Genomic DNA, 11,285 nt, shown 5'->3' with positions numbered 1-11,285 from the left:
TATTGGAACGGCTTGGCAAAAGAAAAAAAGTAAATATAATAACTGTATAGATTTTAGATTTAACTTGTATATAGCAAATCTTTAGATACACTTATTTGTTTATGAGAGCAAAACCCATTTTTTTACCTCTAGTTTTCAGAATTAGGCATTTTAAGTTGGCAATAAATATCACTATTCATCACCACAATAGTGTGAATCGATCAACAAACTAGCATTATATTTATATATAAGCGCCTTTTATATTTTTTGGAGTGTTCTTATCTTGAACTTTATTGCCAGTTTTTCTCAGGTCTGGCCCTATATATTCAGTTTTTTTACTATACTTTGGAATTTTGATCTGATTACTATAGACATAAAAACAGTCACATATGCTATTTTAGTCTTAAAGATATATTGCATTCATTTTCATCCATCCATCCATCCTACCTTAATCGCATAGCTCATTGCCGTCCCTCTGGACTTAAACACGCTTTGTGCATTGCGATTTCCATTTAGTCTATGTTAAAGATGTCTTCCTCTGAACTCGCCATTGTGTACGCTTCCCTCATCCTTGCTGATGACGGTGTTGAAATTTCCACCGATAAGCTCTTGGCCCTCTGCAAGGCTGCCGGAGTAGAAGTTGAGCCTGTGTGGGCTTCTGTTTTTGCTAAAGCCCTTGAAGGCAAGAATGTGAAGGAGATGTTGCAAAAGATTGGATCTGGTGAGTCATTCATTTTGATTGTTTTTTTAGATCATTAATTTTTATTATCATTTTCTCTAATATTTTATTTCGATTGTCTTAGCCGCCCCTTCTGCTACCGCTACTGCTGGTACTACTACAGCGGGTGCCACCGCTGCTGTTGAGGAGAAAAAAGAGGATAAGAAAGAAGAAGAGGAGGAGGAAGACGATGATATGGGCTTTGGTCTTTTTGATTAATTTTGCTAATAAACGGAACTGTATTCTGCCACCACCTAGCCTATACTAGATGTCATATAAGCATTTGACATAAAAAGACCGTTCTTAAATATGCTCCACCTTCCAAAAATATGTCTATTTCAAATATATAAATTGAAGATATTTTTCTCTTCAATACGCACATGAGAAGCAAAAAGAAAAATTTAAAAAGTATTATTCAGAAAAAAAAGAGTTAATGTCATACAGAAATGTATATCATGATGAAAACTGTTTAAGACGACGAGCGCAACACCTTTTCTAACACAGCTTCGTATGACACTTCTGCGTGATCTGTGCCTTGGATTTCAGCTCCAATACCAACCAATTGCCGCCGTAGGGCATCTTTGCTTGAGGCATAAAGCATCTTCTGCTTGATCTTAGAGGTATCAGGGGACCTATCAAACATGAGGCCAAAAAAAATCCAATCAACAAATCAGAATTGCTCGAAGTGGAGCGTATATATTGAGCAGTTAAAGACTTTTCAATTACCAAGCGTAGAAACAAATCTTATTACGCGTTCCCTCCCCGGGCCTTTCATACTCGAAATCATAGATAGCATAGCGGCATTCATTGGGTGGGAGCATTTCAACGAACTCATCGTAGGAAGCGTTCTCGCCGGTCTTTTCCACCACAATTTCTTTGAAATCGGGTGATAGCGAAAAGATGATGTACTTAGAGGTTTTCCTTAACTTCAAACTCTGAAAAACTTCCAGACATTGACCGTTGACCGCGACTCCGCTCGACTAGATGATGGAGATGATGGTGGTTAATGTTGCACTACTTCTAAATCAAAATGCCAACCCTTTCTCCCATATTCTTTAAAAAAACATGGATAACAAGGGATCCAGACTATGTCACAAACTATTACCATTATGAAATCCTAGGGGAAGTAAAGAGGATAAGGCGAAATGAAGAGAGAAGAATAAGCTTTTAATTGCTAGGTCCACTCCTATTTTACAACAAAAAATTTGGGTGACATCACAAATAACTTCGAAACAAGCAGTCATAAATTCCAATTAAAATAAGTGATAATACAGAGTGAAATTCGGACCGTTGCAAGGCTTTTCATTTAAAGCTATGGAGGTACTACGCGATAACTTCGGGAAATTACTCCCGATGATTAAGGAGGCTATTCGAAAAGCTGATTTCATCGCGATAGACACAGAACTTACTGGTATACTATCGAAACATCGAATTGAATTAGTGAATTAACCAATTTGAATTTTTTAATCGCCTTAGGATTGAATGAGCCTCCCGAACGCGAGAACTTACTAGATGACCCAGGGACACGATACGAAAAGCATCGAATTACTTCCGGACAATTTCGTATAATACAGTTTGGGTTAACTACATTTACATTTTCTCCTTCTAACCAATCCTTTGTTGCTCGGCCATTCAATTTCTTTGTGTTTCCCGGAGAAGGACCAAATCGCGACTCCCCCAATCGATGGTTTACTTCTGACAGCTCTAGCCTTAAATTTCTTGCTGGGCATGGATTTGATTTTAACAAGCTATTCTTAAATGGGATACCATACATGAGCAAAGAGAGCGAAATAGAAGCGAAGGAGAAAATCCAAGAAGTTTTAAATCAACCGGATATTGCAGAAGATGATTCTAATAGAGAGTTTTTGCAGGGCGTAAGGTATGTACTATTTTCGTTGATATCCGCATTGTTTTAGTTAGAATATACTTCTTTATCTTTTATAGACAACAAATATACGATTGGCTCCAGAATGCTGGACAATCCAAGCTAAATATTCCAGCGGGGAATAGCTATCTGCGGCGATTAGTGTACCAAGAGTTAAAAAAGTACGTCTATTGATCTATTTTTATTGGACCACTTTATAATACTTATTCTGATGACGTTTCTTTAAAGGCATAATGGTTTCCTTCAAGGCGTAAGCCAAGAAAAAAGCATAGAAGTAACCCGACTTAATGAGGAAGAACGGGCCAAAAGCCTAGAGGAAGGCAGTCAACTATCTCCTAACTTCCGCCAAGTGATTGATGCCCTTATAGAGGCGAAAAAGCCACTGATCGGACACAATTGCATGTATGATCTTTGTCATCTCGTTCACCACTTTGTTCAAGACCTGCCCGAAACATTGGAGGAGTATAAAGAGCTCTTACTAAAACTATTTGGAGTTATTATTGATACTAAATATGTTGCAGAAAATCAACCGCTACTTAAGGTATTTATCCTTAAAATAATGAGGATGCCATAAATATTTGACTCCACTTGTTATATTAGACGCATATTGGGGCATCTGGTCTTGCGGCATTATATGAAATTACACAGCATGGGCAATTTGCGAAATTAGGGCCAAAAATAGGTAATACATTATGTTTAAGGTTTTTATACTCATGCTGATCTCGAGGTATTTGTGCAGTTTTCGAGGAAAATTTTCAGAGGTATTCACAGCCGGATGATGCAAAAATAGATACGGAAATGGCACTACATGAAGCAGGCTACGACTCATATCTAACTGGATGCGCTTTGCTTCGCATGGCTCATCTTGTCATATTTAAAGGTTAGACTGAAATTTTGATTTAAATTTTTAACTTATCATCCCCTCCCTTCCCTCTTCCCTTACTTACAATTTTTCCCGTAGAAACCGCGAAGGAGGAGGAGAGATTTGAGGAGAAGAGAAAAGATACAGAACTAGAAATTGCTGATCAACGAATCGAGGAAAATGAGAAAATGGTGGAGAATGGGAGCAAAATGGATACAAGCGTCACCGAAAGGTCACCTGCTGAACAATCAGCGGAAGTTGTATCGAAAAACCTGTCTTCGCTTTATCTTTCTCATTCCGATCTTAGCGCTTACTATAATCGTGTCTATCTCATGTATTCTCCAGTTCCATTCCTTGATCTCACCGCTCCTGAGCCACCACCCAAACCGCGTCCAAATCACTTTTTCCTGTTTAATGTTCCTGAAACTTTTACGACCCAGACACTTCGTAGCTTGTTTTCAAGATTAGAGCCATTGCAGATAAAATGGCTAGATAGCACCAGGTGTTGTTTGGTTGTGAAAGAGGAGGAAAACATTGAAAACGTGCCAACTGGGAAACTAAAAAATAAGTGGAAGGAGGCGGAGAGTTTACAAGAGGCAGGAGAAATTAGAGTCGTGAAATGGGAGCGTTATTGGGCAGGCATTCTATCAGGGGAAAAGGATGTAAATACTATGGGTATGAAAGGCGAGGAAGTAGGTTTGGATGAGGAAAAAAGCTTGGGAGCGAAGAAGTTGGAGTACCATGAAAATCCGAAGAAGAAACGCAAGAGAGTGGATTGAGAGCTATTTGGAATGTAATCTAATCATAAAATTATGTACCATAATCTCCTCCAATATTCATTGAATATCTGCGCAAGACCCTCTGAGATTCAAAATTTGGGTTTTGCATTGAATTTACTCGAAGTTGTGATCCGAATACGAAAAAATTTAAACAATAGTATTAATGTCTGCCATTATTACGGTCCCAGCAGCCGCCGATTTCCATGTGCATCTTCGCCAAGGAGATCTTATGCGTCTTGTTACACCACAAGTCGCCGAAGGTGGTGTTTCGTTAGCCTACGTTATGGTTCGTTGCGAACAAATTTTCATCTTTAGTATGATTACGCTGATGATACTTTTTAGCCCAATCTTAAACCACCGATCACGTCGGTTGACCAAGCGTTAAAATATAAGGCACAATTGGAAGAGCTGGCTCCTGGAGTTCAGTTTTTAATGACGCTCTACCTATCTCCTGAGTTGACTCCTGAAGAAATTAGGAAAGCCAGCAAGGCTGGAATCGCTGGTAGCTTATGAATTACCATTCTATTTCTTGAGATAATGTGCTTGAATATAATGTATTTATCTAGGAGTCAAATCATATCCTCGCGGAGTGACGACAAATAGCGATTCAGGGATTGAATCTTACGAGACCTATTACCCAGTATTCCGGGCAATGGAAGAAGAAGGGCTTGTGCTGAATTTACATGGAGAAATCCCGAGCGATGCAGAAAAGGTGATTTTTTATTGCCATTACTTTAGCGTTAACATGAACTCAGCCTTTATTTTCCTTTTTCTCTTTAGGATGTATGTGTACTGAATGCCGAGGAAAAATTCCTTACTCATCTAGCACAACTTCACCGAGACTTTCCTCGTCTGCGTATTGTGCTTGAGCACGCAACCACACGCGCAGCAGTCGAGATGGTAAAGTCACTTGGGGACACGGTAGGTTGCACGATCACTGTGCACCATTTACAATTGATCGTGGATGACTGGGCAGGACAATGTCACCACTTTTGCAAACCAGTTGCTAAATTCCCGCATGATCGACAAGCACTACGAGATGTAATCAAGGAAGGTGAGTTGCTTATAAAAAATATGTGTTTAAAAGACAAGTGATGATCGAGAAAAAAACCAAGAGGATATGTTTGGACTACTGCGATTATGAAACTTGCATCCTCAAATTTTGAAACCCTTGAGTTGCTCTTGAGGTTTTGGAATGTCCTAGGAAGGCACATTTTCTATCGCAATTGAGTGAAGATTCATTTTGGCCTGATCTGATGTTTTCAATTGCTCGAATATAACTATTGTTTAGGTCTTTTCGTTATCTATTCATGTCTAATTGTTTACTATCTTTGATATAGGCCACCCACGGTTCTTCCTCGGGACTGATTCTGCCCCTCATCCTGCTCACCTTAAGGAATGTGCTACCGCGTGTGCTGGCGTGTTCACTTCGCCACTTGTTCTACCTTATCTTGCCACACTCCTTGAATCATTTGGCGCACTGAACAATTTATCTTCCTTTGCATGTGAAAACGGAAGGCGATTTTATGGCATACCTCCAGAGCAGCGCACAGTGACACTGGTGCAAGACGATAATCTAGTGCCTGCAAGTTATGGTTATAGCTCGGAAGAGGGAAATGCAAAAGTGGTCCCATTCTATGCTAACCGTCCACTCTCATGGCGCATTGATAAAAATTGGAACAAATAATGCTATTTCTCGTATGCATTGGTGGCTATTGATAATATGTATGAAGAAAAAAAACAATCGATTGATCAAAGCAGTCTGAAGTTTTCTATATTTTCTTATCACGTTCTTCAAAATGAATAAAAGTCATTTATAGCATGAATACTTTTGTTAATAATAACAAATTACTATAATTACAATATGGGGACGAAATAACACAATGTAATTAAATATGAAATTCCACTAGTTTTATCTTTGAAGCGTCTCTCGGGTGTCGGGTCGCAATCCCTGCCTTCACTAGTAACTCAATATATGGCGGCCAATGGATATCAGGGCGAATTTGTACATAAGCGTCCCCTGGTCTTGCCACCGCCAAATTCATAAGATCTTCAAGAATAGATTTCAGGGAACTAGTTTTTTGGTTAACTCCGAACATATCATCAAGTGGACCACGTCTCTCCTAGAGAAAAATATTAACTTAAACATCTATGCGCGTGCTATGACTACAGACACATACTCTTGCTTCGATGTAACGGGGAGGGTAATATTTGTCAATGAATTTGACCAGTTCAGTCATGATTCGGTGGCTCCTTTTTTTTACGGCAGAAATCTCTTGCTTCGTTTCGCTATTGCGGTAGATTCTAAGTGAGAATATTGCCGTTACTAGGTCATATAATCCCATGCAATATTACCTTAATTTTGAGTTGTATGTGCTAGACGAAGTTTGCAGTGACTCAAGCTTTCTCTGTAGAGCTGTTTCTATTTCTAATGACTCGTTGAGAATCTCTCTTTCCCTAAGTGCGAAGATAGAAATAGAGTCCAATGCAAACTAATATGAGATAACAGATACAACCACACACCTTGCCAAATTTGCTTCTGTATCTCGCAGTTCTTGTCGCAACCCTATTAGAGCATTGCGATATTGCTGGATTGTCCTGTTTATGTGATCCTTGACTAACACTCGCAAAACTTCTTCATGTGTACTCTCGATCAACGAAGAAGCTAGGAAAATGATATCGGTTAAATGATTTACACTCTATTTTGACTATGCAAATTACCATTTGTTTGCTGTGCTATTTCTTTATTCAATCTTCGCTCCTCTGCTTTTAACACTCGCAGTCTCTGATACAAAATTAGTAAAATTAACAATTTCGAGAATAATTTATATCATCATATATCTACCTGCATTTTCACTTCATCTTGTGCAACGGTGCTACCTATCCGTGAATGTGCCTACCATGTTGTCAATTGTTAAGTATTTGGTAAACGCACCTTTTATATATGTACTCAACTAATTCTAGTCGCGATCTTGCATCTTCACATTCCTGCTTTAAGATTTCAATGGCTTCGAGCACTCTTGCATTTGGACCCGCAGTGTCTGGGCCATATATCTGTGGGTGAAGTTTGGCCTGATAAATTAACTGTCTAATATTTTGCATTATTAAATTAGAATGTCATGAACTCGCGTACGGGATATTAAAACGCGTTAGAAAATTAAAAAATAGTGTCAGTCGACGTCATCCTCTTTGGATTCTATTCTAACCTCAGCTGCCAAGGGACAGAATGTAACTGAAACTTGCTCTAGTTTTTCCTGAAATTTATCCAGGCATTTTCACCTTTGTTTGTGGTGTGTAGAGGTAATGAGATGCCGTTGTACATAATTAATAAAAGATGGCTAAAGACTGAATTTGACTATTTTCTTGTTACCAGATTCTTTAAGCAATTAGAAAGCAGGATGTCTGATCTCAGTTCATCCCTCATCAAAACAGTCAACAAGCTTCAGGATGCGTTCTCCATGGTTGGTGTTCACAATCCAATCGATTTACCGCAAATCGTGGTAGTCGGTGCTCAGTCAAGCGGGAAGAGCTCTGTTTTGGAAAACATTGTAGGACGCGATTTCTTACCACGAGGGACGGGCATCGTAACGCGACGGCCTCTGGTAAAATAGAATAAAAATTTAAGTGAAGATAATAAGATTGATTGTATACTAATGTCAATTGTAACTAGATCCTACAACTTATTAACAAACCGGCAACGAAAGTAAATGGTTTATTGGAAAATAAGCAAAATAGCGAAGAGGAAGTACCGCAAACTAGTACAGAAGAATATGGAGAATTCCTACATCTTCCTGGAAAGCGTTTCTATAATTTTGATGAAATTCGCGATGAAATTGTGCGTGACACTGAAGTTAAGACCGGCAAAAATGCTGGTGAGTAAGAAAAAAAAGTAGGCTCTTAATTCTTCTTCTCGCTATAATTCATGGAAAATTTCGAATACGTAGGAATCTCGCCCCAGCCGATCAATTTGCGTGTCTATTCGCCTAATGTTTTAACATTGACTTTAGTAGATCTTCCTGGGCTTACTAAAGTAAATTTTTTGGTTTTCATTGACTGCAATCAAATGGACTACTTAATGAACATACCTTGGCATTCTAGGTACCAGTTGGGGATCAACCCAAAGATATCGAGAAGCAAATCCGTGAAATGGTATTGAAATATATTAGTAAGCCCAACGCCATCATCCTCGCAGTTACAGCTGCAAACACCGACCTCGCAAATTCAGACGGGTTGAAGCTAGCCCGGGAGGTCGATCCGGAAGGCTCACGCACTATTGGTGTATTGACAAAGGTAGATCTGATGGATCAGGGAACGGACGTGGTGGACATCTTGGCTAATAAAATCATTCCACTTCGCCTTGGTAAACAACTGAGATTTTTCGACTATTCATTTCCCTCAATACAAGCCATTAATATTGATTGAACAAATTTTCCTTATATTTGCAGGTTATGTGCCGGTTGTAAATCGTGGCCAGCGTGACGTTGAAACCAAAAAATCAATAAAATCCGCGTTAGATGCAGAGCGACTCTTCTTTGAAAATCATGTCTCTTACAGAAGTAAAGCACAATACTGTGGTACACCTTTCCTTGCTCGCAAGCTCAACATGGTCTGCACGATTCTAACCAATATGATCTCCACAATTTAACTAACTCCTTTTTTATTCAAAGATTTTAATGCATCATATTCGCAATACACTTCCTGAAATCAAGGCCAAAATTCAAGCAGCGCTTACAAAATATCAAACCGAGCTTGGGCAACTTGGGGATCCTGTCGACAACCCTTCACTACAAGCCAATCTAACTCTGAGTATTATCACCGAATTCTGCAATGATTTCCGCACGATCATCGATGGGAAATCGAATGAACTGTCAAGCTTTGAGTTGTCTGGTGGTGCTCGTATAAGCTTCGTTTTTCACGAAATTTATGCAAATGGAGTGAAGAGCATCGATCCTTTCGATCAAGTGAAGGATGTAGATATTCGAACTATATTATATAATAGCTCGGTATGCTCTTCCTTTATCCATAGCAAAGTTTGAAATAGTGTGATTGAGTTTTATCACAACGTTATAGGGATCTTCACCGGCACTTTTTGTCGCCACCACGGCCTTTGAGGTTATTATAAAGCAGCAAATAAAGAGATTAGAAGAGCCAAGTCTGAAGTGCGTGTCGTTGGTCTACGATGAGCTGGTGAGAATTCTGGGCCAACTACTTGCGAAGCAGACTTTCAAACGTTTCCCGGCTCTTCGAGAGAAATTTTACCAGACCGTAATTGGGTTCTTCAAGAAGGCCATATCTCCCACGAACAAATTGGTACAAGATCTTGTTGCGTGAGTATTGCAATCCAGTATCCTTGCATCGCTTTATTCACTTCTAACCTATGGCGAAACCTTCTAAAGTATGGAGGCCTGCTATATTAATACTGCTCACCCTGATTTCCTTAATGGCCACAAGGCAATGGCGGTGGTAAACGAACGGATCAATGCTTCTAAGCCTCAACCTCCGGCAAATGATCCCAAGTTGCGCTCTGGCTCCACAACCAGCTTGCCCTCTAGTCTACTGGCCGAAGACACGAACTCTTCTTCGTTCTTTGGCAGTTTCTTTACAAATAAGAAGAAGAAGAGTGGAGTGTTGGAACCGGTAACTCACTGCTCCTATCAAATACATGCATGAGGATTAACTTGCTAACGTACACATTTGCGAATAATATAGCCACCTCCCGTTCTGAAAGCCTCCACGACTCTTAGTGAACGCGAGACAATTGAGACCGAAGTTATTAAACTTCTAATTCAATCTTATTTCAATATCGTCAAGCGCACTATGGTCGATATGGTCCCAAAGGCCATTGTCCTTAATCTTGTGAATCATGCAAAAGAAGAACTCCAGCGTGAGCTATTGCAAGAACTTTATCGCCCTGACCAACTTGAGTCTATGCTCGGTGAGAGCGAATTTACCATCCAACGAAGAAAGGAGTGTAAGAAGATGATTGAGGCTCTGCAGAAAGCAGATGAGATTGTGTCGGCTGTCTAGTTTTTTTTTTTTCAAATCAACCTTTTTTTATTGATATATATAAACTTTTTATTTTCTAACTTCCAAGATATTATATACTTAGTTTTCTTTATGCTTTGGATTTATTATTTTTTGCCCTTTTTATAAGTTCTATACACTTCCTGCCCGTCATCCTCCCCTTTATCCACTTTGATTCACCACGATTGTATTTCTTTTTGATATTTTCGTGTCGTCCGCCCCGGTTCCAACCACTATTTGCTTATCTCCATCCTCTATAAAAGATAAACTTGGCCACCTCCTTTTCTTTTGCTTTTTGGCTCAACTAATAAAACCCATCATTATTTTCATTTTCTTTCTCGTCGTGCTATATTTTTTGGATTAAGATGGATTGTTTCTGGAGTAAAGAAAATGAAAGGCTCTTTCATATAGGATAGCCCCATTGCTTCAGTATTACCGTACTCGCAATCCCCCTAACTTCAAAATAATACGCACACAAGATTTCTCAAGAATTTGGTCCCTGGGCGTAAATCCTCGGAAGCCTGAGAAATGGTTTTATCACTTGCGTAACTGGATTTTCACATCCAATGCGGATGAATTAAGTGCTGTTATTTTATTCTCCCACCCCTTGTTGTGTTCAAATGGCTAATGGCTGCTTTGACCTTGTTTCTTCTAAGAAGAATCCATAATAAGGAAACATCTAACCAAAAAATTAACCGAGCTTCGCTGCTCAGCTGAAATGTGTTCTACTCTAATTCAGATATGAGCAGATCCGTTGTATTCCCTTGCGGATATTGAGATAGCTTGGACCACCCAACATCTGGGAAGCTTCTGCTCGTAATAAAACCATTTTCCTATACTTTCCTTGTCCATTCACTACTACACTGATTCTATGTTCAATGAAATTCTCTCTCAGCCATTGGACAAGCAGTATTCCCTACAAAAAACTCTCCTGGTGAAAACTACTAGAAAACGTATAGGAGCATGTAGAAAAGGTGGAGGAGGTTCGCGATTCCCTAAATTTTTACAAATTTTTCACCTATTTTTCAAGATATTAAT

At 39.3% G+C, this 11,285-nt stretch overlaps 6 protein-coding genes across 6 annotated transcripts; 4 read left to right on the top strand and 2 right to left on the bottom strand.

Annotated features, from left to right (window-relative positions):
- Positions 1-498: 498 nt before the first annotated feature.
- On the top strand, positions 499-916 carry VTP21DRAFT_8282 (ribosomal protein P1; the record flags this gene model as incomplete). The annotated part of the gene is made up of 2 exons (XM_069399115.1): positions 499-700; positions 783-916. The coding sequence occupies 2 exons, from the start codon at positions 499-501 to the stop codon at positions 914-916; spliced, it is 336 nt and encodes a 111-aa protein (XP_069254564.1).
- A 250-nt stretch (positions 917-1,166) lies between these two features.
- On the bottom strand, positions 1,167-1,805 carry VTP21DRAFT_8281 (uncharacterized protein; the record flags this gene model as incomplete). The annotated part of the gene is made up of 3 exons (XM_069399114.1): positions 1,167-1,329; positions 1,424-1,677; positions 1,803-1,805. 3 exons carry the CDS (start codon positions 1,803-1,805, stop codon positions 1,167-1,169), a joined length of 420 nt encoding a protein of 139 aa, XP_069254563.1.
- A 206-nt stretch (positions 1,806-2,011) lies between these two features.
- On the top strand, positions 2,012-4,223 carry VTP21DRAFT_8280 (uncharacterized protein; the record flags this gene model as incomplete). The annotated part of the gene is made up of 7 exons (XM_069399113.1): positions 2,012-2,108; positions 2,174-2,576; positions 2,642-2,743; positions 2,811-3,123; positions 3,183-3,264; positions 3,322-3,462; positions 3,544-4,223. 7 exons carry the CDS (start codon positions 2,012-2,014, stop codon positions 4,221-4,223), a joined length of 1,818 nt encoding a protein of 605 aa, XP_069254562.1.
- A 163-nt stretch (positions 4,224-4,386) lies between these two features.
- VTP21DRAFT_8279 (uncharacterized protein) lies at positions 4,387-5,910 on the top strand (the record flags this gene model as incomplete). Its single annotated transcript, XM_069399111.1, has 5 exons — positions 4,387-4,509; positions 4,566-4,725; positions 4,790-4,935; positions 5,004-5,277; positions 5,564-5,910. The coding sequence occupies 5 exons, from the start codon at positions 4,387-4,389 to the stop codon at positions 5,908-5,910; spliced, it is 1,050 nt and encodes a 349-aa protein (XP_069254561.1).
- A 202-nt stretch (positions 5,911-6,112) lies between these two features.
- On the bottom strand, positions 6,113-7,325 carry VTP21DRAFT_8278 (uncharacterized protein; the record flags this gene model as incomplete). Its single annotated transcript, XM_069399110.1, has 7 exons — positions 6,113-6,346; positions 6,404-6,512; positions 6,579-6,680; positions 6,747-6,888; positions 6,945-7,008; positions 7,069-7,119; positions 7,179-7,325. 7 exons carry the CDS (start codon positions 7,323-7,325, stop codon positions 6,113-6,115), a joined length of 849 nt encoding a protein of 282 aa, XP_069254560.1.
- Positions 7,326-7,621: 296 nt separating this feature from the next.
- VTP21DRAFT_8277 (uncharacterized protein) lies at positions 7,622-10,250 on the top strand (the record flags this gene model as incomplete). The annotated part of the gene is made up of 9 exons (XM_069399109.1): positions 7,622-7,825; positions 7,894-8,095; positions 8,168-8,253; positions 8,322-8,583; positions 8,669-8,829; positions 8,891-9,226; positions 9,294-9,550; positions 9,620-9,860; positions 9,933-10,250. 9 exons carry the CDS (start codon positions 7,622-7,624, stop codon positions 10,248-10,250), a joined length of 2,067 nt encoding a protein of 688 aa, XP_069254559.1.
- Positions 10,251-11,285: the final 1,035 nt, after the last annotated feature.

This window comes from Calcarisporiella thermophila, assembly GCF_041956535.1.
Source record: "Calcarisporiella thermophila strain CBS 279.70 unplaced genomic scaffold VTP21scaffold_4, whole genome shotgun sequence".
Classification (NCBI taxonomy): domain Eukaryota; kingdom Fungi; phylum Calcarisporiellomycota; class Calcarisporiellomycetes; order Calcarisporiellales; family Calcarisporiellaceae; genus Calcarisporiella; species Calcarisporiella thermophila.
This window is presented reverse-complemented; position numbering and strand designations above follow the sequence as displayed.